The sequence below is a fragment of the Lacerta agilis genome, chromosome 2 (assembly GCF_009819535.1).
Source record: "Lacerta agilis isolate rLacAgi1 chromosome 2, rLacAgi1.pri, whole genome shotgun sequence".
NCBI classification, from domain to species: Eukaryota; Metazoa; Chordata; class Lepidosauria; order Squamata; family Lacertidae; genus Lacerta; species Lacerta agilis.
Window position 1 is genome coordinate 58,526,600 of NC_046313.1, and position 27,968 is coordinate 58,554,567.

Sequence of the window (27,968 nt, forward strand, 5' to 3'; positions counted from 1 at the left end):
GTACCAGTTGGTCCAAATACCTACTCAGCCATGAAGCTTACTGGGTGACCTTGGGCCAGTTACTTACTCTCGCAGCCCAACCTACTTCACAGAGTTGTTGTGAGAAAAAAATGGGGAGGACAACTATGTAAGCCAACTTGAGCTCCTTGAAGGAAAAACTACTAATGCAATTGTTAAAATTATTATTATTATTATTATTATTATTATTATTATTATTATTAATGTTTGTCCATGAGTCATGTCTGCTCTGCTCCTTAAATGGAATGGAGGTTTGAAGCAACATTTCCTGTTAGGCTTCATTCAAAGCCACCTCTCCAGTTCCTGATTCAGTTGCATTAAGTGCCCCCATATCCCTTCCAATAATGTTGCCACCCAGATAGGAGTGGTAGGACAGACTGTTTTTTTCCTCACCTGTAAACAGTGAAGGATCTCTGCTGTTTTAACATCATAGTAGTAGTAGTAGTAATAAATTTATATGCCGCCCATCTGACTAGGTTGCCCCAGCCACTCTGGGTGGCTTTCAACAAATTAAAACACAGTAAGACATCAAACATTAAAAACATCCCTATACAGGGCTGCTTAACACCTCTCTCTTTCCATCTCCACAAGACAAGCATGCACATGAACCAGCTGCTCCTCCCAACTAGTAACTAGAGCCTCTTAAGACGCTTGGCCTGTTTAACAAGCCACATCAATAAAACATTTGTGTCACACAGAAAAGCAAAGTGAAACTAGAGATGGCTGGCTTTGCTGTATGTTCTTTGTGTTCTGCGTTGAGTTTGGAGGAAGCCAGAGTGCAACTGTCACAACTATGTGTTCCATTCGTGCCAAAAGAAGCACAACTGAAAACATGGATGGTTCTTTTCTTTCTCCTGCAGGCACAATTAGGCACAGCACTGAAGCACATGCCGCTGGGAGAGGTTTCTCCTCTAAGCAAAATGCACCTGAAGGTGCTGTTGGTGTCATGTTGAAGGGAGCCTTACCAATAAACCCAAGCTGCGAGAACTCCAGGATCATCCATTCCTCTGATGGCTGCTGCAGAGCAAAGTTCTTCATTGTGCTGAGATAGTTTGGCTTGGCTACAATATCATCTTCCAGCTACAAAACAAACAGTGGGAGATGCCAGTACTCGTGACAGATCATGCACTCTGCTGAAGAAAAACTCTACCCTACAACATGTCCAACAAGCGAAGATGGGAGGAAGCCAGGGACAGGATTTTAATAAGGAAGACAAAATCTTCCAGCAGTTTCTTGTTTTTGCTAAATTAACTAAAATAATGAATAATACTCAATTCATGGTCAATTAGCTCCAGGCATGCCAGCATTATACAAGAAAATACCTATTCCCATAATCAAACACGGATCTTGTTTTTCTAGCCATTGGAAGCAGGCAAGCATTAGAAATAGACCCTGCTATACGTCACGTTACATAATAAAGTACCAGCAGCAATATGCTGATTCCACAGTTAGGCTACCAAGTCAAGACCACATAATGTCAAAGCTGAAATGCTGTTTTTTTTTAGAAAAACAAAACGCCCCATTCTACCACTCCAGCTAACTCAGGATATAGGAACATATGAAGCTATCTTATACTGAGTCAGGCCACTGATCCATCTGGCCCAGTGCTGTCAACACAGACTGGCAGCCAGGAGCATGTCCCTGCCAGGAACTGAACCTGGGACCTTCTGCATTCAAAGCAAATGCTCTGCCCCTTATCTATGGCCCTCCCTCAAATCTTGTGAAAATTAAAGGGATCATTTCCCCATCTAAATCGTAGCAAAATTCATCTGGTCAATTGCTGTTAGAACACCAAGGTCTTACCCAAGAAAGAGACAGAGTTAAAATTAACAGTTTTAATGCAATGCATAGGAGCCAGATCAAAATAATGAAGAACATGGTCTACTGTATGTACCCTCCCCCCTTCTAAAACACAGGCCTCCCACACATACTTTTGTGTTTTGATCAAGGACCCAGACAAAATGTTCCTTGCCGGGAGCAACAGAATCTATACTTTAGCCAATGTTTAACTTACCTGGACATAATAGATGCCCTTGGACTGTGCATACATCATTAGAAAGCAATAATCTAGGTTCTGTTTAGTCCTCCACCTATAAAGTAGAGAAATACTATAATGGCACACAAGGCAGAAAGTTGTTCCATTGCTGGCAGGCAGCAGGTGCTTTCAATGGAGAAAAACACAAGTTCAGCAGGGAATTCAGAATCCGGTACACTCTCATTCTGAGACCATAATGAGTTCCAGATCTGTTCTGAGTGCATAGCTATCATCCTAGCTTGGACTCTAGGTGATTTTAGGACCAAACAACATCTGTTGTTATTCATGGGATTAGCAACATGTAGTTTTAAAAATCTAAGTAACACAACAGTCAGGGAGGCGGTTCAGTCCAGATTGTAACTGCAGCATGAGTTTGTCCTTGCCACAGTCTCTACTTTCGTGGGGAAGGGCCATAGCTCAGTGACAGAGCACCTGCTTTACATGCAAAAAGTTCCAGGTTCAATCCCTGGAGCCAGGCAGGGCTGGGAGTGTCCTTGGTCTGAATTCCCAGAGAGCTGCTGCCACTTAGTGCAAGCAATCTGAACCAACAACAGTCTTGACTCGACATAAGGCAGCTTTCTATCCACCCCCCCCCCCCTTCTGGCTACTATTTGCATTAAGATTTTTTTTCCCCCTGTGGGTGCCAGTGGGAGTTTCCTTCCTGATGCAAACTGCCATGGGAGGGCACAACATCTGGATCAGAACTGCAGTGGGAGCAAAGGGTTGTCCCCCCACCCACTCTTTGCTGCGGCTGCTGCTTATGTTAAATTAAAAGAGCTGCCACATGATTAGCAATTGTGTGAGTAATGGCACTAGCTCTAAGGCACACATTCCATTGGAGTCACAAGAAAAGAGAAACAGCGTTGTACAAAATTTGAGCAGTTTGCTCAGGCAAATACATTTTTTAAAAGAAGTACAGGCCATTCAACAGCCTCTACTTGCTCCCTTTAAATGCCTGTTTTCTTTTCTTACAAAACCATGATTTTTTTTGGGGGGGGGGGGAGAGGCGTGGACAAACACAGAGTGCCAGTAGGTATCCAGTCAGCAGCTTCTTTCTTACCTGACCCTTTCTTTGGGGTCGCCAAAGGATTCCCGGAGACGAGAGAAGTCTGGGTAGAAGTGTGGAGAAGGGGAAATAACTTCTAGAAGGCCAGAATGTATTTCATTGGGGAACCTGAGGTGGGGGGGGGGGAACGGGTAAGGAAGAAGCTGTCACTTTCTGCAAAGAGGAGAATGCAACCCAACACTAGCGATTAATAGCTTGAAAATCATGGCACACCACAGGGCAGAACGACATTAAAAGCTCTGGGGAAGAAAACCTCCACAGGAGCTACTGTGCTTTCAGGTCCTATTTTAAAACAGAAGAAACAGCAGCAGGGGGAATTGTTGCCATTTTGAAAAGCTCACCCCTGCCTTGGATTTCTCAAATACCTCACAGCAGCTTGTGGAAGGTGAAGTTAGGTTTTCCTACCACACTCGTGCCCCATTCTTACATGAACATTACTTTTGAATGCTGCTCAGTATGGGGGTTTGTCTGTCTGCTTGTTTGTTTACTGTGAATTTTTACATGTTACATGCTAAATGTCCTGATCGTTACAAAAGACAACTGGGTACCAGCTTCTCCCCCTAGTTCATGGATGTGGGGCCTGTAGCCCTCCTGATGCTGTTGGGACTCCCAACTGCCCTCATCCCTGACCACTAGCCATGTGTGTCAGTATGATGCAGAGTGTTGGAGTAGGACCTGGTTGAGAGTGTTTGTAACTGTTTTTAGAATGTTTTAAAACTGCATTTAGTTTTGATTTTTAATGTGTTCTTATTACTGTGTCTGCTGGCTGGGCTCCTTCAGGAGGAAGGGCAGGGTGCAAATAAAATAAATAATTTCGTTAAATATGTGTCCTTCCCTTTCTCCCAAAGGAGTCCAAGGCAGTTTAGACTAGACAGGTTCCCAATTCATTTTATTTCTGATGTTATCTGTGTTATATGCAGATCTGAATCTTCATTAAGTCAATATTTAATTATTAAATTTGTTAGTCATTTTATCTTTCCCCAGGCAGGCCAAAGCAACATATAATATTCTGTTACAAAGATTACATCATTGCATTTTGTCTTCCTGTTCCTTAGAAAAGTCAACTACTTGGATGTTTTTCCTGTCATGGCAGAGCTACTGCATTATTATTATTATTATTATTATTATTATTATTATTCCAAGGGTCAATTAATGACTCGTTTGCTTTTCACTTTGTTTAAACGTCTTTTCATAGGGTTACATCAACATACCAGCACACATTCAAATTCCAAAAAGCATCTGTGCTTTTGGCAGCCCTTAAATAATACATGTTTTGACAGTGTTTGCCTGTAGATAATCAGTTTCAGCATGTGCCCTGTGGTAAGCCTTTCCTTAATCAAGTGATTGCAAGGCGACAGGAACCAGCAGTGGGTTTGAGGAATAAAAAAGTAGCCTTTCTGGCTATGCACTGCTTCATTATGGGGTGTGGGGTGTCTGTGTGGCTATTTCCTGTTGACAACCTTGTATTCCTTTCAATTAATCTTCTTTCTGCATTATTTTAACTGTGGCATCTAATTGGGAATGCTGTTCTCTTGATACAGGAGCAATTGCTTTTTCCTCTAAGCCATCTAAACTAAAGATGGCATTTGCCACCACTGTGTTTCCCCTCCCTACATGGTTCTGCCTGTTCAGTTTAAGGGAGATAAAGCAAGCCATTTGTGTGCGTGCACACGTGTGCGTGCATGTGTGTTTGGAAATAAAATTGCTAAACTGATAAAAGGGAAACATTTGAGGCATTTGATAGAGAACGCTTTCCAAGACAATGTCCATCCATTTCATCAGGGCCCATTACACACGACATGTTAATTTTGTGGCCTTGTCCAGAGCCGAAAGGAGTTTGCCAGGCTCCACATAAGCCGCAGACTCTTCATCAGCACTGGAAACACAATGACTCCCACCTTAGCTATTACAAGAGCCTTCTGTCATCACCTGTGCAGCCCAGGGAGCAAAACTTTAGCTAGTAGGTCACATCCTTTTTTCCTGGTCTTGATCTTAGCTGCTGTTATTAACAGGCAACATGCAGAATGCAGATGCGGTAATGAAGTCAGGGACTCTTCCATTACCATTATCTTCTCAATCTTCTGTCCTCTGAGCACCGATGCTACTAATTCCTGCCCAGTGTCTTCTACAAGTTTGCTAATCATTAAAAAAAAACAACCCACCAGAGCCTCCCATCCAAATCCTTAAAACCCCCAGAAAATGCCCTGAGCAACTTATTGATGAGAAAACCCTGACACTGCAAAAGGAAAACCCACAGAATGCTTCGAGATGGAAATTAACTATTAGGTTGACATAGAGCTCTGGAGAAATCAGATGCAGACCTGGTAGGAGCAGCAGGGAGACAGAATATAACCCTAATGCAGCAAAGGACATCATGGCAGGGATATTGATGTTGGAACTAAACCTTATTTTGGTTTGAGGTCTGTGTTGCTGGCAAGCAGCCGCTTCTCCTGCTGTGAACAGGCTGTAGAATGAAGATAACAAGAACTGTCTGCCCAGGACCACTGTAACTCTTAAGGCAGCAGTTAACTGACATGGAGCCCACAAGCAACGTAAATACCGGCCAAAGGCAGCATAGCACATGCTGCTGTTCCAAAATAACGACTCTCCTGATAATCTAAGAAACAAAGGGGAAATAAATGGATGGCATGGCTGATGCAGACTCACAACTGGTTTTAACAGGGGAGGGGAAATTAAAGGTTAAGCAGCATGCAAACTCAATGCATAGGCTTAGTAAAAAAAGAAAAAGAAAAACCTTACTCAGGAAGAAAACATAACATGGGAAAAACAACAACCTTTGTTCTCATTTTTAAATTAAAGGTAAAAATTGGTATTTTTCCTGAGATGAATGCAATAGTAATAAAGGGTGAAAGAATGCTGCTTACAGGCTTTTGATATTTTCTGCCACTCCTGTTGTATACTGTGGATCTGTCTGCAAAGGAAAATTGAAGAGTATAAGTCAATAAGCACAGGCAGATTTAAGAAGTTGTCAATATGCATATTCTGCACCTCAGATATCATGCTTACTAGCCCTGCTTATGCCAACATGCTTGTCCTGTTGCCAAGTGCTGCTAGTCTTGCCAAGGGCTGCCAGATACACTTTATTTTTAAATTTCCTACTTCAGAAGATGCAGTATGCGTTTACATTCTCAACGGACTCCTAATAGCAAGATAAGGCAATTTGAAAAGTGAGATCTGGCAACAAAACAACATAATGAATGAATGAAAGGTCAGGATTTTATGCCCAAGATCAGAACCATCTTGGAAACAATGTTAAGAGAACAATAAAAGTGCATTTGGAGCGGAGGTGGGAAGAATCCAAGGATGCTTTCAGTTTCCCAAACAAGGAGTGGTTTCTGATCTAGGAATACAGACAGCAAAATGAAGACAACGTGCTTTATGTTCTTTGTAAATGGACGCAACACGCATCTTCTGCAATAACTGCCTCAGAACTTGGCACCAGAAAATGAGATGCACACATGTGCCTTCAGAAAATGGCACCTTGCCTTGGTCTGTAAGGCACTTCCTCATCAGACACCCAGTTTAGAGGAACTCTGCCTGTTCCATTGCAGTTGTGCCTTAAAGCACCCAGACACCACTTTAGCAGCCATAGGTTCCCCCCCAAAAAAAATTCTAGATTGTCAAGAATGCTGGGAATGTTAGCTCTGTGAGTGTAGGGTGTGGATGTGACTGTAGTGTCTTGGTGAGCAACAGATCTTCAAATTTCCTCACACATTCAAAATACATATATAATGATATTCTTCTTTCATTTGTGGAAGTGACTTGGTTTTAGCAGAGCCTCCTGCAGAAATGGGGGGGGGGGAGAAGAGGTGATGTTCACCAATTTAAACCCCCCCCTGGCAGCCCCTAGTGCCACTTTCCATGCTTTTCCAGAGGTTTCTCAGAGCAGAACTGGGGGAGAAAAAGGGGGCTGCAGAGGCATGGGGAAATCAGCAAAAAATGCACCCCCCTCTTATGCCCAAGGGAGCAGTTAGTGGAGTTCCACTCTGGGCAACCTGAAATACAACCCATTAGCTATTTCAAGTTCACTGTCTCCTTAAAATTCTCACAATATGCACAAACATTGGCTGAAAGCTAAGATGGAGACATTAAAATGTGTTGTCTGCAGGCAAAGCATGCCAATCAAGCTCCTTAAAATTACTTGACATGCCATTTTTTTCTTTGAATAATTTGTTTAAAAAAAAACATGTATCCAGGCAGTAAGAAAAGGACAGCGTGAGTATCTTATCCAAAACAAGAAACAAAGGCACACAGAGGCTTTCCAGTGCATGCATGAAATGCAAGAGAGACTCAGACAGCCCTTGATACACTACAGATCAACTTAAGTGTAAAGAGAAAAAAAATATGTGAAGCAGGCCCAACTTCCAGTCTTGGGGGTGTGGCGTTTGCCTTTCTAGGGTATACATATTGGAGTAAGTAAGGGGTTAAGTGGCTGGCCCTAGGCTAACCAATAAACAGAGGGGGAGGAGCTAGGGGCAGCTGAAGGAGTCAGTTAGAGTTAGAGAGCGGGGAGTTAAGGGAGTTGTTGAAAAGCAGTTGATCGAGGGAGTTGGTTGGTGGGTGGTTGTTGATTGTGAGGGTTGGTGGTGAGGTATAGTGGTGAGCGTAGGCAGGGTTGTAACCAATATCTTAAGTTGTTGAAGTTTTTAAATAAACACTTATTATTTTGTTTAAAATTGCACCCTGACTGTGAAAGTTATTACCAGGGAGGGGATCCTGGTTGGTGGCAGCGAAGCGCGTGGTGGCACAGGGATCAATAGTCCATCAAACGACCGGGGACCCTGTGTGATCGCCACAGGGGGAAATTTGGGCAAGATGGTCTCAATGTTCCCCTACTGGTAGCTGCCCTTCCCTCGCCGTGGACAACTTTGTAGCTTGTGGGTAGACTGCCTGCCCATGTCCGCAGCAGTCAGTGAATTAAAGCATGCTGCACTGTTCTGGCACTCCATTCAGTGTATTTGCCCCTGCACTGTTCCTGTTGCAATATAGCTGAGCCATATAAGGTATGGTGGCAACAACATCAGCAGTCCCTCCTCCTGGGCTCCAGAGCCTCACCATTTGCTGGAGTATACAGGTATTCTGTACTGGGCCTGATGTGAAGCAGCCCTGCGTTCTCCTTTCTGCTAAGCTAAGTATCTCCCGCTTTAGGATAAGAAGCCATTTGCTCCTCAAATGCAGCCATTTTCTTCTGCTTAATTGCAAAGTGGGAAGGAATTTCACATACAAAAATACCATCAATAAATGCTGAAAAAAGGAATCAGTAAAGGGGTCGTTAAGAGCTGCTGTTCTCTTAGAAATAATTTGCTACTGAGGGCTATTTTTGCAGAAAGGATTTCTGGAAAGAAAGAAAAACTAATTTGTTTCAAGCTTGAGACAAATAATCCCAATGGGACTGCTACATGAAAAAAAATATACACACACAAACAAAAAGTGGCCACAGTGGATTAATGTGCAAAGGTCATCCTAACTCTCGAATCCAGAAGCTGGTTATGATGAGAGGCATTTAGTACAGCAAAATGCATAGGCATTTTTTTTTTTAGTTAAGGTTCTTTTTGGGATCTCTAGCAGGGGGTGGCAGCAAATGCACAGGATCCTGAAAGAACACCCTTAAGGCAATTTTGTACCAGGTCCCTTTTTTAGAACAGCTGCCTAGCATTCTGCTGGAGCAAAGGTCAACAAGCCGGGTGCAATTTAAATTAAAGAGACATACACAAGTGCCTTCTTGGCAACAGCCATGCAGCCTTCTGCTAACATATTGACCCTCTACAGCTGAGTGCATCCAAGCATTGTTTCACACTGGAAACAGCCCGCTGGGCCCCATTGGCGGGATGTGCCCGATGATCCTTGTCGGACAGCAGCCTGAGGTTAGACTTATCTCCCTGTGCCAAAGGAGAAGTTGGCCCACAGCCATGTGGAGAGAGACATCCTGCTGTTTCATGACTACATGCAGGCTCCTGGATCAGCATCAAGTCCCTGTCAGATGGACAATAAAGGGATACGGAGTTATCAAAGCTGGATTCGGAGGTGAGATGATAATTTTACCTCCGCAATCATGACAACAATGACAGAGTCTTCCTTTTCCTGCTGGTTGAGCTCTGAGATCAGAGAGTTTAGGGTATCTGTAAGATAGGAATGCACTTCCCGCTTGACACTAGGGATCCCCATCACTATCGATACTGTAAATGAGCAGAACAAAGATATAGTTAAAGTTAGCTTGCTAAAAGTATGACGCTTTCTCATGTCATACTTCACATCTCAAAGGAGCACAATTTCCTTTTCTACTTGTTTTCAGCAAAGTTCTTCATATATTCTGGATAATGAAGGTAGCTTGTCAAACAGGACATCAAGAGCTTTATGGCAGGCTGATCATCATTGTTCACGGGGGGGGGGGGCAAGACAGCAGGAAGATGGGCATAGTGCAAATGCACCACTGGGCGAAATATGGTAATCCTGCCACTACGTTTGCACCAAACCAACCTCCTGGCCACCTTGTCCCTTCCACTCCCGGTAAGCAACAGAGACCCACATTCCAGAAAGCTAGCAAAGCAGTTCTGCACCACCCAGTAGCTGCTTCTGCTGGAGAATGAGCTAATACCCTCAAACACAGTGTAGATGGATGTGTAGCAGTGGCCACCATGGCTGGGATTGTAAGCTGGCAGAGAGTCCCCTTATACCATATTGCTTTTGACTGAGGAAGCAGAATCTGCCCAACACTGCTAGAAAAAGACTTGAGCGAATCAAGAGTAGAGATGTAACTTAAGTATTTTACCTTCTGAAGGATTGGGTTTGTTCTAACAAAGGCTTAGCCAGATCCTCAAAAGACACTCTATACCAGGGCCCCCACAATCTTTTTAGGCCAGTAGGCACATCTGCAAATCTAAAAAACTGTTGTGGGTACCATAAAATACCCATTTCACAGAAGAAAACCTGGTGATGCACATACCTAAATGTCGAAACAACAACAACAACAACATAAAGGCAGGCAACACCCTCCTTCCAAAAGAAAGGTAAGTCCTGATGAAACAACCTCATCCTAAAATAAAACTAAAAACATTTTGAAAATTGAGGGGGCTTTCAGGCCCCAGGAGGGGTACCTGAAGGTGCAGTGTGGGGACCCCTCCTTTATGCAGTAAAGCATTGTCTCTTAAAATAATATAGCATAGGCAATATACCCCTAAGACAGTTTCTGAATGGAAGGTACACAGCACTCGTGCTCAGCCTGTGAAGGTCATCTTGCCCATTTGTGCCACAAAGTGGTGTATAATGAGATAAGCACAGAAGGAGCAGTTCACATAACTGAAAGGAGAGACTCTAGCAAAGCAAACTGCCTGCCAGAGACCATTTCCAGGAGCTTTCTTCAGCCTCTGCTGGCTTGTGCACACAAACAGAATGAGAAGGACGGGAAGTTCATGTCCATACATGCCCTTGGCGGCTAAAGGGAAGCTATTTTCCATGGAAGCACCATCTCAACCATATCAGAAGCTGGCCACACAACTGTCCGGCTTCTCAAAAATGGCCACCACAGGAAGCGGCCTAGGTATGGCAGCAGCTGTAACAAGACCCAACTTATTCATCCTTAGCTTGTCATTTGATAATTCCCAGTTAGGTCTGGGAAAGGGTAGGCATGGGGGAAGAGTTGGAAGGGAAGTGGCCTAAAGAGCAACAAGAAGCCCATGGCATCCACTTACCTCCGGTGCGTCCCTGTCCAACATGCACAGCCGGCTGCAGGCTGTTCTCCTTGGACAGCAAATGAGGCAAATGATGGAAGATGGTGGGGAGATGCAGCACATTCTTGTTAGTGATATTCCAGAGTTTCAGTTTTGTTTCATCTGTTTGGGAAAAGAAAAGAGGAACGTTCTGACATTTCCCCCAATGCTATAATGAGGAAGGAGGGAGACTGTTAAGCTTGAGGGGCATGCCCACTTCATAGCACCATCTGGCCAGCTGAGATGATCACTTAACTTGGGTTAATCAGTCCAATCTTTTTCACTTGTACCCAATAATCCCATTAAGTTTAAAAGGAATTATTTAAGGCTCAAGACAGATAAGCACACACCCAAGTCATTTCAGAGAAGAATAAAACTTAAACCAAACCTTTGGCAAAAAGGCCTAAATTTGCACCTGGTATTATTGTGCTTTTACCAAATCTCTAGGACCTAATTTTGCCCCATTACTATGTACTAAATCTGTGCTATTTGTGGAGACTGAACACACTAGCGACCAGAAGTTCCAACAAGTCATTAAAAAATTACTTTGCTCAGGGTAGTAAAGTGTTGTTTAAAAGAAACTGTATTGAAACTTTTATTTTAAAAATGGTATTTATATTATACATCCCACTTGATTACATTCATGAATTTTTATAAATAATGAAAAGGGGGGAAATTCCACATTCAGCCCCTCTGAAGTGCTTATTCAATCACCACTAGGGAGCACTGAAGGCCATCTTCTGCGGGCTGCCTCTGCTACCAGTGTAGCCTATGAAGGCAAGAATGGGCTTTCACTGCAGAAGGAAGCAACATTTACAAGGCTGCCCAAAGCAGGAACGATGAACCTTTGGCTCTCCAGATGTTGTCAGGCTTCAGCTCCAGCTACCATAGCCAATGGTCAGGGAAGGTGGGAACTGTAATTCAACATACTTGGAGAGTCTCAGGTTCCCCATCCTTGGCCTATGGGAAGCTAGGATAATTGCAAAAGAAAGAAGCAGGCAGTCAGGCCATTTGAAAGCACAACTGCGCAAGTGGGTGTAAGGAATGATATTTGCGGGAATTCATAAGGGACCAGTATCATAAGCAGGAGGAGACAAGTAACTCGGTTTAAGCACATAGAAGTATAACTTCCACAGAGATTTCACATACCATGTGACAGTAGCTGGCAGGTTGAAGATTACTATATGTTTTCACTGGATTTTCAACCTTTTTTACATCATATTCACATCACATACCGGTACATAGTGAGGGTGTGATATAGGTGAAGGGAAATGTCTTAATGCCACTCACACCCGCCCTACCAATAATACTTTCAGTCTTTATATGCTCAACAAAACATCCAAATGACCTGCTCCCTGTGGAAAGGCATGCCTGTCTATCTGATGATCTGTGTGAATGCGCACACTTCTGTGGAGAAGCTTCTTCTCTGCAGCTTCAGTGTATCATGAGCTCATCCTTGTTAAAGCCAGATTTACCAGATAAGCTGCTCCACGTCCGGTTTATATCCCTCAGGGCCTGCTTCTCAGAGATGGCTCGCTTTATCTCATCCAGGACTAGGTTCAGCTCCTTCGATCGCTTGAGGCTCTCCTGTTCTGCAGCATGCAAGCGGTCTCTTAACGCTAGGAACTCTCGCTGATAGATATCCACAACATCACCTGCACAAAAGAGAAAATGCTGATTATTATTAAAAGGAAGGATTTCTGTAGTGCAGACAAATTGGTACCATGCGGAGAGCGGGAGGCAGGGAAGAGGGAGCACCCTCCTCCTCTTACTGGTTTGGAAGGGTGGGGGACACTTTTGATTCAACTAGAAGTATATTACTCAGTTCAATATGCTCATTTGGGTCCTGCACACCTCTAAACATTCACACCTGCGTTCATGGTTAATGCCTTTCGGCAGGAGTACAGATAAATTTAGAAGTAGCCGAGAGCAAAGTCACTGTTAAATGGTTTATATATAAACTGGATTCCTTCGAAAGTCACCTTGAGCTGGAAGCTTGCTATGCAATACATAGAATTGCCCATTTTGTTAGAATACCTGCTAAGGAAAACAGAGGGAAGCAGTGACAAGTTTCTTTTGCTTCACTGTGATCATATATGTAGAATAGCTAAGGGAGTAATTTGTTTGAAGAAGTAGTATGTCAGAAATTGGCTCATACACACACACACTGTAAGATGGGAGGCAGGGTTAGCCTACTGGCATGTCCACTGAGGATTTGCAAATGAAAACACAACAGGATGAGCATGTCATATTTTTTTTACCATAATTACCACAGAGATCTATATTCCCCTCCCCATCCTCTGAGTTTTGTTTGCTTATGAGTCTTCATGTGTGGGCTGATCCACTGAATTTGGAGTAAGGTCACATTAGTGGATCTGTGCCCTGCCAAGCACATCCTGACATTTTGAATAAGACTTCAAAAAACATTTCAGAAAATAACCAATGGTAACTAATTTGATATTCCTAATCTCCCAGGTGTTAAGTTCATGTTTTACCTATCCTGAGGAAGTGAACGCCATTTTAAAAGATGCCATTTAAGGAAACAGGGAGAACCTATTGTGTCATGGAAATACTGTTCTGGCTTGCCCTTTCAGACCCAGCAATTACAGGAAACGTCACTTTGCAAAACCAAAGGGGGTGGGGGTGGGGTGGGGGGTGCACGCGCGCACCTCAGGGCTATATTTGAAACCAGGAATGATAAACTAATCTTATGTTTAACCTCATCTCAAACATTCAAATGGGTATTTCACAATGCTAAGTGATGTTATTATTAATATTACTATAGCAACCAGTGTTCCCGAGACCAGCCACCAGAAAGACACAAAAATAGCCTCTCTCCACACACACAAAACATTAAAAAAAACCTCTCCGGATTGTTTCCCACACTCCTGATGCATTGTGTACAAACTGGAATTCCAGCAGCGACCAATTTAAAGAGAATGGAAAAGTAATAAAAGGGCTAAATTAAAATTCCAGGCCAAAGGCTCTGTAATGAAAAAAAATGCATGTAGACTACAGAACCAGGATTCTTGCCACCATCACCTCATGGCCAGGTCAGGAGAGGCTCAAAAGTCAGATCTGCAAGGCACCTCTCTCCAGCTGCATCCGAACTGCCAGCTGCTTCCGAACAGACCTGCATGAATAATTAAGGGAAGGATACAGGACCTCAGACTGCCCCCTTAGACAGATGGCACAAGGCAGCTCTTGGGAAAACAAAATCAATGGATGGAGCGAGTATTTAATTAGCAGGCTGTTAGGCAATTCCCTGAGTGTCCTATATGTAAACCATGCTTCTGATTAGCTAGAAGTACACTGCAGGCAAAGTCAAATTCATATTATTTTCAGCAGGACATACCCAGAAGGCAGTGATGGACAAGCAGCTGCTCCCCCAGCCCTGACTTTTATCTACCAAAGGCTTCTGGCTCAGTCCCTCCCTCCCCGTCTTAAAATCAGCGATGAGTGAAGACTGCAAGATGACCCTGCTCAGATCCTGCTGGCATAGAAATCAGAGATATTGTTCCTCCACAGAAATTTACACTGATGAAGCACAAGAAGGCACTTGGGCAGAAATAAAGCTGTAGCAAAGGTTGTGATTTTTCATGGCAGATGTAAGCTTGGCTTGCCCATTGCCGACTCACAAACTCACCAACAGAGTCATATTTCCAAGGTATTCGTTACCTGAGTGCAACAGTACAGATACAGAACCATTGAATGGTATTTTATATTCTGCAGAAAATCTCTTAAATCACCATTCTTGCGCTGTCTAAAGTGCAGCCTTTACATGATCCAACAATCTCTCTGTAAAGCCAAGCCCTTTCCTCCTTTGGACTCTACAAGCTGCAACAGATAACAACTGTTCAGAAGTGCCAAGGGCAAGGCTTAAGGGAACAGGTCTTTCCAGGAGCAAGATGTGAAACTGAACTCCACACTAGTTGTAAGAATGAAAATGGATTCAACCTGTTCAGAGAACCAGAGTACCGGTACTTTCAAGCCGACTACCAAAATAAAGGCCAAACACACAATATGATGCAGAGACCCAGAACACAAAGTAGGGGGCAGGAACCTACACCTAGACATGCTAGTAGGATTCAACAGAGTACAACAAGAAATGATTCCTTGAATGCTTATGTTATTGATGGCTCTCCTGTCCCATCCCAGAGGATGTGCTCAGCACAGAGCAAGAGTGAGGGACCTGTGGCCCTCCTTACATGGTTGGCCTCCAACCCCCATCAGCCCCAGGAAGTATGGCCAATGGCCAAGGGTGGGAGAAGGGTACAGGCTCTCCACCCTGATGTAGAGGGGGGGGGGGAAACAGGTTTACTGAGGTTCCAAATAAGTTTAAAACTGAGGATATCCACAGACCTACTACTGCTTTCAGAGTTTAAAATAAGGACCAGTTATACTAGGTGGTGGGGGAGTTGGATCCATCTGATGGGCCAGATCCGTATCACCCCTATTCCCCACAAGCCAAGTTTGACAGCTTCTTGCACAGTACTTTGAGGTCCTGCCAATCAGCTGACCTCTGGCTCTCCAGAAGCCATGTGTACAATGTTTCTGAAGTCACTTTTGGCCCAGTCACTTTTTTTCCTGCCCACTGACCTCTGGGTGAAAAGTGGGTAATAAATTGCAACAACAATATCAAGTCAGGTGAGTGTGGTTTGGCTAAAATGCCGCAGTGGGCCTAATTAAGCCTGAGGACTGGATGTTTCCTATACTTCAACTATAAGAAATAATGTTTTGTGATTAACCATTTGACATAGCTTCCTCATATTAATTATTATTATTATTTTATTATTTGTACCCCGCCCATCTGGCTCGGTCCCCCAAGCCACTCTCGGCGGCTTCCAACAAATATTAAAATACATTAAAATGTCAGTTTAAAAACTTCCCTAAACAGGGCTGCCTTCAGGTATTTTCTGAATAAATCTCTGACCATTTCATAATTATACACAGCATGTACACAAATAGGAAGAATTCACATATCGCAGATGGAAAGATGCCTCTTATTATTCCACATCATTTTCAGTGAATTGATCCAATTTAGAGTCTGAAGAGCAAATCAGTGCTCAAAACAGTAGTATGCCGGTTGGAGGTCTTGCTCATCCCAAAGGAGGAAAAATTGTGGCAAGTCTAAACATACCCATGTTATAATTCTGGAGCAGCCCAGTGCAGTTAAGGAAAGCAAGGTGCTACTTAACTTTTGCTTCCAAATATTTTACATAAAACCTGGAAGATGAATAGAAGGGTTTAAAAAGAAGCCAATTCCCCCACCACAGGTGCAGTACGAAGAGAAATGTCACGATTATAGGGTCATTAATGATCTGCCTGTTTCATCAGAGAGTGGGGCTGCTCATTAACCTGGGAAGCTGAGGCAACATCGGAGAGATTCCCTTTCATTAGCTGGAAATTTCAAATGTGAAACTGTATCTGGTTTTAATGCTTCTGATTTGTAAGGCTCAGAGCCATAGCTGTCAACTTTCCCTTTCTTTGTGGGAAATTCCCTTATTCCAGCGCCATTTCCCATTGCAAAAAAAGGGGAAAGTTGACAGCTATGGCCATTTCCCAATGCAAAAAAGGAAAGTTGACAGCTCTGCTCAGAGCTACTTTGCTCCCAATTTCCTGTCTCTGTCTCTCCCCAAATCCCAAACAATTTTAGCCTGTGAAGGCAGAACAGGCAATTTATAAGTAGTCCACTAATTGTGAATGATGATGATGATGATGATGATGATCATTATATGTATGCATACCCCACCTTTCTCTCTGATGGGACTCAAGGTCGCTAACAGATAAAATCAAGAATCACTTAAAACATAGAGAAAGCAATCATTAAAAACAATTAAACATTAATAGAATTAAAACCAGATACATAAATAAAACCTGTTAAATACCGGTAATAAAATAGCACAGCACCAGCCCTTTCATTAAACGCAATCAGTTCTCAAGCTAGCACAAAGGCTGTAAAAATATGATTCAGACTATGTCCCCCCCCCCACCTACAAAAGCCAGACAGAAACAAAGAAATACGGTAGCTAAAACCATCATTCTAAAAGTCAGAGGCAGACCTTCTTATGAAATACTCTTAGTTTCCCCTAATCTGATTTTGAAATGTGGAGCAATCCTTAGCCTTCTTTAAAAAGCATGTAAGTACTTCAGTGAAGGACCATAGCTCAATGGAAGGGTCACAAATTCAATCTCTGGCATCTCAGGTTGGAGGATGAAAGAAGTAACAGTGTGGTGTAGTGGTTAAGAGCGGCAGACTCGTAATCTGGTGAACCGGGTTCGTGTCTCCGCTCCTCCACATGCAGCTGCTGGGTGACCTTGGGCTATTCACACTTCTTTGAAGTCTCTCAGCCCCACTCACCTCACAGAGTGTTTGTTGTGGGGGAGGAAGGGAAAGGAGAATGTTAGCCGCTTTGAGACTTCTTTGGGTAGTGAAAAGCGGGATATCAAATCCAAACTCTTCTTCTTCTTACCAACACCCCATGCTGTACACCCGAGGAGGCAGACTATAGAGACACATTAAGCGGTCAAAACTGAATCATTTGGGGTTCAGTTGTTTGCTATGTATGCCACTTATAGCAGTGATAGATGCATAAAAAACAGTCTCCCACATTTCACCGCACATTCACCATATTGATGCCTGTCTGGTTAGTTAATACATACAAATATTTATCTTTTGTTTGTTTAAGGCAAGATGACAATGCTAACCAAATACCGGTATATGGGGCGGGAAGCATGTTTCCTAGTAAACATAATGTAAATAATAGAAAAATCAGTCTCAGCGCAACTCAGAATGGGATTGTTCTGAGGCCAAATGTGGAGAAAGTTTGAGGAAATGTGTTGTTGAGCGGGATTTCAGGAATAGTTTCCAACCTGATGCTGTAAATGATATGCCAGAATACAATGCTACAACCATAAAATAAACTAGTTTGAGAAATAGTTCATACATGCCAGCTGTATGCTGGAACAAATCAGGCAAAGTATTTTGCCAGCTAATGAACAAACTGTACTGACTTGAAAACCTACACTTTGGGGTCTGTGCCAAGTTTTGCAACCTGGCACATTTGCTACTCAGCTTTTACTGCCTTGAATTTCAAAGCAAACACTGACCAAAATATCTACAGCCACAGCACCACTTGGCAAATGTATTACTGTACTGCACTGAACCGTTTACAAAACAATCCGGCAGAGCCTAGATGGATAGCACTTCAGTGGGATCAAGGAGAGAACCTGCCCAAGATGACAGAAATGCCCTTGAAAAAAATTATTTAGGGCCCTAAAATCCAATAAATGTGCCTTTCCACTTCATGTAACAACCTGAAGAGATCCCAATAATTAGCTAGTTCAGGTGCACCTTAATGGCAAGAAATGGCTCCTGTGAAAATACTAAGAATTTCAGCTAATTATTAAAAACTTTCTAGACTAGTATAAATATATTGAAAACTTGAAATGAAATAGGAATACATATCTGGGAAACATTTAATGAGACAAAAGCAGTGACTTACAAGGGATGACCATATTTACCAACCCCACTGCATGCTGCTGTTTTTTGTTTTTTTTTTAAGAAAGAGGCCACATGTGTTTAAGATATCAGGAGTTGACTTGACTATAACAGCAGGCACCCCTTCATTTTTTTCTCTCCCCTGGACTCTCCCCTTCTTGCTGCAATTTTTTTGCACCCTTCTCCTGCCAGCTTTTTTTAAAAAAAGCTCCCTTACAATTTAGATTTGAAAATAGGATTTGACCAAGGATATTTAGATGTGCATAGGGACTGCAGCCACTATAACTATATAGATTTACTCACACAGCATCTAAAAAATATTTATGCTACTCTATGAATTGGTATCATTATTATCGTCACAGTACGTATCACTTGGGAAAGGGACCTGAGGCTGACAAAGTCCACTCAGTAGGTTCACACCTTAAGGTAGCAGTGACTAGTGAGGTGAGATGGAAAGCAATAAGCAGTTGCTGAGCAAACAAATGAGAGTTACCAGCAAGTGTCTGTTGGAGGCAGCTGAGTCAGGAGGCTGCTCACACTGCACTGGGCAACCATGCTGCTGGCTGAATAGCTAGTTCTCTTGGACATGTTATATTTAGAATCATAGAACTGTAGAGTTGGAAGGGACCCTGAGCATCATCTAGTCCAGGGGTAGGCAACATAAGGCCCAGGGACTGGATGCGGCCCAATCGCCTTCTCAATCCGGCCCATGGACAGTCCAGGAATCAGTGTGTTTTACATGGGTAGAATGTGTGCTTTTATTTAAAATGCATCTCTGGGTTATTTGTGGGGCATAGGAATTTGTTCATCCCCCCCCCAAAAAAATATAGTCTGGTCCCCCACAAGGCCTGAGGGATGGTGGACCGGCCCACGACTGAAAAAGGATGCTGATCCCTGATCTAGTCCAATCCCCTGCAATGCAGGAATCTCAGCTAGCTCATACATGACAGACAGCCATCCAATCTCTGCTTGAAAACCTCCAAGGAAGGAGAGTCTGTTCTGCTTTCGAACTCCTCATTGCCAGGAAGATCTTAGTAGGAATCTCATGTCTTGCAACCTGAACACATAACCCTACCTGAATCATCTGCAACCTGAATTATGATGATATAATCCTTCTGAAGTTTTTAAAAAATGCAATCTGTGTGCAAATAAATCCATGAGGCTGCAATGTCATTCATAATCCAAATGGCATTTAACATGTGGCTCAGCATGCACATTTAAGAGTTCTCATATATATCTAAATTCAAGCTTAGCCATGAGACACCCCTCCCCATTACACACCATGTTCACCCAAAGCTCACAGTTAAAAAGTAAATGCTGCACATCAGATTTTTTTTTTTAATTGAGAAAACATAATAATAATAATTTTGCACGTGATCATTCAGAGACCAGTGAATCCACATAGCTCAGCCTCTTGAAACGCTCATAAGACCAACACTAAAGCACTATACCATATGGTAAGGGAGGAACAGGAATCTTCCTGCAGTGAAACATCCTGTGTCTGGGGCCCAAGGCAGTTGCCAGGAGGAAGAGGCTTGCTGGAGCGCACAGCTGACAGATGCAACATTGTGATGGATAATAATCTGTGCCATCTCTGACCTGCTGTTTACAGAAATAAGGGGGTGATCTTATCACAAGTGCCTTCTAGTTTTTAGACAAGGGGATGGGGCATGGGAGAAAGCCCTTATGTAGCAAGATGAACGTGACCTCATCTCTGAGAATATGTTGTTTCCACGCTGCCTTTTTGTGAAGCAAGCCTTCACAAGGCAGTTTATTTTTTATTTTTTAAGAGTAAACGCAAAAGAGTGGAGTATGCCTGAGCTAATGTCAGAGTATGTCTGAGGCCTTTACAGCTGGTTCTGATGTTATGGTTAAGTCCAGTCAAAGTCAACAATTGGGTTGCGGTGCTCATCTTGCTTTTAGGCCGAGGGAGCCGGCGTTTGTCCACAGACAGCTTTCCAGTTCATGTGGCCAGCACAATGGGACACTGTGACGGAAACCAGAGTGCATGGAAATGCTGTTTACCTTCCCACCACAGTGGTACCTGTTTATCTACTTGCACTGGTGTGCTTTCAAAGTGCTAGGTTGACAGGAGCTGGGACAGAGCAACGGGAGCTCACCCCGTCGCGGGGATTCGAACCGCCAACCTTCCGATCAGCAAGCCCAAGAGGCTCAGTGGTTTAGACCACAGTGCCACCTGTGTCCCGGTTCTGATGTAGACCTTTCCTACCCCAAACTGCAAGCTGACCTTTTATTGCTTCTGCACTCATGTAAAGTAATCCATTGTACCCTTTCTCAAGCTCTGGGAGGAAGACCTTTCATCGCCTACAGACAGACAGCCAATCTTAAACAACTCCTTGCCCACAATAATACAACAGTACTCAACATGGACATGGGTACCAGAGCCTGCAATAAACCCAGATGCCAACTTTGCTGCCACATAAACCCGGACAACACCATTACTGGCCCCAACAACATCAAACATACCATCTCAAGACTATTTAATTGCTCATCTTCTAACATTGTGTATGCAATCAAATGCCAACAGTGCCCTTCAGCTCTCTATATTGGACAAACAGGCCAAACCCTACGCCAAAGGATAAATGGACATAAATCTGATATCAGGAATCACAAGACAAAGAAACCAGTAGGAGAACACTTCAATCTCCCAGGACATTCTATACAAGATCTCAAAGTAGCTGTCTTAATACAAAGGAATTTCAGAAATAGACAGAAAAGAGAAGTTGCTGAATTGCAACTCATTACCAAACTCAAAACCACGGAGAGACTGGTCTGAACAAAGACATTGGATTCTTATCTCATTATACATGACAAAGCTATATTTAGCCATCTCACCCCTTGCTATTTCCTTTAGGACTAATTGCAGTTGTTAACAGTCATCAACAGGTTTTCCACACCCATCAGCCAATCACCCATTCCCACCACCCTTCTGAGTAATACCCCTCCACACTCTCTCACTATATATAAGGGTCTGGTGACTTCTATTTCAGTGTATCTGAAGAAGTGTGCATTCACACGAAAGCTCATACCAAGAACAAACTTAGTTGGTCTCTAAGGTGCTACTGGAAGGATTTTTTTATTTTGTTTTGACTATGGCAGACCAACATGGCTATCTACCTGTAACTGGAACCATTGTACCCATGTTAGAATATGAGAATGGACCTGCCCCCCCATAACCAGTATTTAAACCAATTACAGCTCACATTCAAAAAAGTTCAGTACAGAGGTGATGCCAGCTGACTGCCTAACTAACCCTTGGGAGGTGATCCACAGCACCACACTGGTTTGTGAGCTGTTCTCCACTCCTTTTCAGTCTTGGAGCTAATGATGGCTAGTATCGTGTCTGCACAAGTGTTTTTGTAGCATCCTACTGGTTTGCAAACTGTCATTTGGTGCTAACTATGATTAGCAAAACTCTAGCGCACTTGTGACATCAATCACAGTGCACTCCAAAACTGGAAAGGTGGGGGAAATGACGATGCAAGGGGGTGGGGAGAGACGGCAAGGAGTCGGTGCAAGCTCAGGGATGCCTATTCAGCTTTTCCCAACCTGGCGCCATCCAGATGTTTTGGGTGATTAGTTTATATATTTTCATAAACTGCTTAGGGTTTTTCTTGCAATCAAGTGGCGTAAAATTTTTGTGAAATAAATAAAATTAATACTCCCATCATCCCTGACCATTGGCTATGCTTGCCGGAGCTGATGGGAGTTGTAGCCCAACACCAGGCTGGAGAAGGCTAACCTAAGCCAGGGGTTCCCAAATTGTAGTCCATGAGCATGTATGGAAAAAGCGATGAAAAATGCTACAGCATCTAGCACAGCACACTACAATTGCTACAACAGTCAGAAAAACCATTAACTGCTCCACCAAGACCCTCAGTGGTCTGTGGGGTGGGGGGAAGTTTGGCAACCACCAGCCTAAGCAATTGTCTGACAGCTTTAGGCCTTCACTAGGCCAATATTAGGAAAGCAGATCCACACAGTTTAAGGCTCTCCTCTCTTTTACTGTGGATTTTTGCTCTAAGCCCCCCACCCCTACCGGCAGAGCTACTTCATTAACAGACTAATTATTCAAGGCGTGCAGCACAAATAAAAGCTTTCTAAGCATTTTCTCTGTTCTGTACAAAACAGGAGTTTTGTTTTTGTTTCTACATTCTCATTTGATTGGGGAATAAAACATGCTGGGAATAAACAACAGAACATATTATGGGGAGGGGGGGGGCAGATAATCAACATCTAAAAATAACATAATAGAAAGGATGGATTCCTAAGTTAATGAATGCCTGTTGGTTACCAAAAAAGAGAACATAAGCATTTCTGCATGGTGCAATGGTAATAGTCCTATTTTAAACAGTAAGTGTTCAGCATGACTCACTGCAATTGCTAAAAGACAGGAGTTGTGAATCTGATGAGGACCCAGTGCTACTTTGGGCTGGAGGTGAAGTAAGGTGTGCAGGATCTAATTAAGCATTCCAGAGATATATAAGAGATGGTTAAACCCAATGAACTATAGTTAACCAACACAACAGGAAAAGTCTTTTCATAAAGACATATGAGAAACGGCAAGGTTTAAATCCCACTTTCTACACAAATTTCAAATTAGAGCAAAGTTTTAAAATGAGGAGCTGACATTTGTGACTTGTTTAAAAGTCTCACTTCTCAGCTGCTCCTTAACTAATGTAAAATTAACATTCTTGTTAATCTTCTATTTAAAAGCTACTGTACAGATCAGAAAGCATTTTTATTTTTGCAAAGTACTGCACACCACTTGGCATCCTGCAGACTAATGAATTCACCAGACAACCATTAAAAATAGAAGGAAGGTTTTCAAAGAAGCAAAAATTCTTCCCTTTGCAACTTATCTATAATTGTGATTTCCCACGAGCAAAAATACATTTTTTAAAAGTGCAATTCAATCATTTCAAAAAATCTCTTAATCAACATACACTAGAAAGTATTAAACAGATATAATTCCTCCTCACACACAAAATTATTTCAGTACTTGTATATACTCTCAGATTAATAATTCAGTGCCACCTGAATTCTCGGTAATGCAGAGGTAAATTTAAAAGTTCAGTAATTATACTGATCCTACCAATCCGTTACAGCATCTAAGATACTTGAGTCTTCTGAGCAGTTTCAAATTAGCCAGAAAGAGAAAACAAAGATTTGAAGTTAGAGTTCTCTGGCATACAATTACAATCATAACTGACAAAATTCATAGACAAGTTTGCAAATTTAGATTTTCTCTTATTTCCATAGCCATTCCAATCTTGATGGGCAGTAAATTATGGCTTATTCTGAGTTTATAAGTGATGCTAGAAGCAACTTGCACACAGTATGAAAATGCTTCTGTAGCAAAACACCACAATTATTCCACAACAAAGTTGGCCAGTGTCAGGCAGAGGGGGAGCTAGCTAGCTGCTCCGGCACCCAGAGTGGCGCACATGCTGTGCACCCAGGGACAGGGCTAGCCATCCATGGATTAGGCGCCCATGGGGGCATGGCGAGCATCCCAGGGGGGCGGCATGATGATGTTACCCCTCTCAGGGATGACACCCAGGGCGGACCACACCCAACAGAACCCCTTCCTTCACCAGGTGTCAGGAAGTCACAAAGGATGATATCATATCTCGTATAAACTGCTACCTGTACATTGACCACTAATAACAAAACCTATGTTGTAGATATTTTCCCATATTTATTATGCTATTTTTGTGATATACAAATGACATTAGAAAACCTGGGATACTTGTTTGTATAATATTATTCTTGTTAAATAAACCCAATCAATCAATCAATCAAAAAAAAATTATTAAGGATTTTCTTAGGTTACAAAAGTACGTGCGTTGTCTCTATTTTCAGGTTGTAGAGTCTTTTCTACAGATCAGTTTAATTCGATGTGAAACATACATGTTGCATGCAGCATAAGGTTGGGGTAGAAGAGTGGTGCAGAGAGAGGCAGGGTGGTAAACTTGCATTCTTTTACTTAGGGCATGTGTGAGATTTTTTGTGTCAGTGTCACTTGGGTAGGTTCTCTTTCTATTCATTTATTAGTTTTCATGGGCAGTGAGAGAACATTGAGCGGGGAGCTCAGGGCATGCTTGGTTGCCTTTAGTTGACTGCAGTGAGATGTGTTTTTGTGTGTGAGGAGGAGGAGGGGTTGTTGGGCCAAGCTAGCCATATTGATTCGTATGCTGTCAGCGGATTCTTGTTGTCTTGTTGGGCTTTGTGTGTAAGAAAGGGGAGCCACACCAGGGTGAAGGCTTCCTCCTTTATTTGTCTCTGTGTCAGTTTCAGTCTGTCAGTTAGCTTTTCTAGTAATGCTGTTTCACATACAATTTGGTACCAGTGGTCCAGGTTCACTCCTGACAGGTCTCTCCAGTGTCTTGCTACAATGCTTCTGGCTGCTGAGAGTAGGTGGGTTATAAGCTCTTTATAGTATGAGTGAGCAACTTGGAAAATATTCAATAGGACCAGTTCTGGGGTGCCTTGTTATTTTGCATATTTCTTGTAGGACTGCCATCCAAAAGGGTTGGATTTGGGGGCAATCCCACCACATGTGGAGCTACATGCCTGTGGAGGTGCAGCCTCTCCAGGATTTTGGTGAGGTTCCTCACCAAAATGAGGAACACCAACACTAACCAGTGCCAATTTCCATGGTGTTAGGTGCTATCTATAAGTAAGATTCAAAGAGAGTTCCCTACATTTGGCTGAGATGGATTTAAAGGGAGGTTTAGACCACATTTTAGTCCATTGGGTAGGATTTATTTCGTAGCCTATGTCATGCTTCCATTGTTTTTTTTTTTTGAATGTGTTGAGGGGGGTTGTGGGATTGTGGAGCAGCAATTTGTATATTGTGGATACTATCCCCTTGCTGTGTCCCTCTGCTGTCAGGAGAAGGTTTTCAAAGGTGGTCAAGAGCCTAGTGGCTGCTGTTTTTACTGCTGAGTTGTTTAGGAAAACATGTAATTGGTGGTGTGTTAGCTAGGGTATTTGGGTGTCCCCTAGTTTGTCTTGTATTTCTTGTGTTGATATGGGTTTGTTATTTTCATAGAAGTCTGTTAGGCGGTATAGGCCTTTGGCTTGCCAAGTTTTTATTTGGAAGTTTTGGGCTGTGTGATGGAATAGTGGGTGATGAGCTGGGGGTGTCAGTGGGGATGGGGTTGGGGACAGTTTGCCTACTTTCTCCTTCCATACTTTAAGCATGGACTGTGCAAACCTCCTTGGTATAAACTGCTCTTGAAGCCAGCTGGAAGACTATAGTTGGTGCATGATCAAGAAATGATATTTGGGATACAAAACACAGTTTAAAATTTTACATTTTACAGTACCCAAAAATCTTAAAATTTGCTAGCACAGAAAAACATTTGGCCCAGTCAACCCAGTACAGTCATAAGAAGGTGCTAAAATCCCTAAAGGGCTTGAGATAGAAAAGAACCGTGTTTTCTATGCTTCACTGAGATTTGGCCAATCCACTAGGTGCAGCTACTTTCCCCTCCAGCTTCAGATGGTCTTTGTGGGCAACTATGTACTGCATGCATAATTGACCTGTAGTTTTTAGTTTTCAGCGGGCAAGCATCTGTTAGTTATGTTACCATCACCAGCACGTAATTGCATTTCCTCCTTTGTTCCTCTATGAACAGTATCCTGTACTTCGTGTTCTGTTTTGTTAAGCCCATAAATCCTGCTTTCACTATATTTTGTCATCTGTGACAATCATGCAAAAAAGTCCTGTTTCCATGTCCCAGTATAAGATGGTGAACTATTAGAAGCTTGTCTCAAAACAAGTCCTCATATTGCCCAGCTTCACTGCAGAATGGCCACAAGAGGAGCTTTCCTTGCTTACACGAATCATGTTTAAACTCTGGTGAACTTGCAACATGAGTCAACATGAGTATAGTGTCCATATCAGTGGAAGTAATAGTACCTTGGCCAGACCCCCTCCTGGAGTTCTGTGGCCAGCTCTGGGCACCACAATTTGAAAATAATATTGATAAGCTGGAACATGCTCAGAGGAGGGCAACCAAGATGGCGAAGGGTGTGGAAACCACGCCATATGAGGAACTGTTGAGGGAGTTGGATATCTGGAGAAGAAAAAGACTGGGGGGTGGCATGATAGCAACCTTCAAATATCTGAAGGGCTGTCACATGAAAAATGAAGCAAGCTTTTCTACTGCTCCAGAGAGGAGGAGCTGAACCCATGGATCCAAATTACAGGAAAATGAGATTCTGATGAAACATTAGGAAGAACTTTCTGACAGTAAGACCAGTTTGACAGTGGAATGGACTACCTCAGAAGGTGGTAATTCTGTAAAAAACAAACAAACTGCAATATATAAATATTGACACATAATCCCATCTATACAAATACAAATTATTTTACAATTTACAGGTTTTAAGCTAGCAAGCTAGCTAGCTTTTATTATGTACAAATGTGCGACTGAAGCATGGAAAATGAATACAACTCTTCAATAATTTTTTTCACCAATAAGATCAGTAGATGCCACAGCCAACTTTAAAATATTGTTTTGCCAGAATCTGAATATATCCAAGGAGGAACGAAACCACAGAACCTTGATATAACCAAGTTTCTTGTACAACTATGGATTTATTCTATGGGAACATCTGTCTCATCAGACACATATGCCTCTGGCTAGAATTCAGTAGCGCAAGTAACTGCAGAGCCACCATCTCAGGGCCATTTCGCACAAGGCGGAAGTTGTTATACTTTCTGATTGGTGAAGACACTTCTGTTCTGGAAGGCTTTTGCCAGCTAAATGCCTGGTGTTTTATTGAGAGGTTGTGTTTTATCGGCAGTCCCTGCCTTTGTTGTATTTTTTATGTAAACGTATCTTTTAAACATGATATTGTGATTTTTAATTGTTGTGCATAGGCAGTGCATAGGCAGTAGGACAGAAGATAAGTGTGTGTGTGTGTGTGTGTGTGTGTGTGTTCACACACACACACACACACACACACACACACACACATGCATGCTCATATTGCTTTTGTGTAGGAAGTTATACATTCCCTGTCACATACAATTAGCACACAAAGTGTTTTCTGCTGCTTGCACTGAAGTGAGAGAGACGTGTGCTCATTATACTGACAGCATGCACATAAATTTCCTATATAAAAGCAAAAGTCATGTAGGAAGTCAGACAGTCTCATTAGGTGAAGCACTCCTTCATCTGAACAAAGAGCACTCCTAACTGATTACAACAGTCTTTTCAAAACTTGCATCAATATTGACTGCAACTGTGTGTGTTTATAAAACACATTTAAAAAACAACTACTAGACTTTTTATAACATTTCTCATATCATTTGTGATTTCAGATTACAGGTTTAAAATGAAATAAACTTTCATATGAAAGTATAAACACTGAGGGTAGAATTAAGGTAACACTTTTCTTTTTCTCAAATATTTGGCACTTTCTGCTCCCCAACAAGAACTCACTAAAGTTATGCAATGTTAAGGTTTCAGTAAAATGAGTCATTTTTTTAGTCCTTGGGCATTTGGAGAAGCATTTGAAAAAGCTAATTCAAAAGCTCAATATCAAGATTAGAGGAATCCAAGTTCAAATGCTCTGAAGGTC

At 42.5% G+C, this 27,968-nt stretch overlaps 1 protein-coding gene across 2 annotated transcripts in view; it reads right to left on the bottom strand.

Moving 5' to 3' along the window:
* MGAT4B (alpha-1,3-mannosyl-glycoprotein 4-beta-N-acetylglucosaminyltransferase B) overlaps positions 1–27,968 on the bottom strand; it is a 73,856-nt gene that overhangs the window by 16,567 nt on the left and 29,321 nt on the right. For both annotated transcript variants that reach the window (XM_033140264.1, XM_033140265.1), the window contains exons 2-8: positions 12,322–12,501; positions 10,829–10,969; positions 9,183–9,316; positions 6,005–6,051; positions 3,114–3,227; positions 2,033–2,108; positions 984–1,098 (exon numbers count right to left, since the gene is read on the bottom strand). In XM_033140264.1, coding sequence (XP_032996155.1) covers positions 984–1,098; positions 2,033–2,108; positions 3,114–3,227; positions 6,005–6,051; positions 9,183–9,316; positions 10,829–10,969; positions 12,322–12,501 — 807 coding nt within the window. The remainder of the gene's footprint in view (positions 1–983; positions 1,099–2,032; positions 2,109–3,113; positions 3,228–6,004; positions 6,052–9,182; positions 9,317–10,828; positions 10,970–12,321; positions 12,502–27,968) is intronic.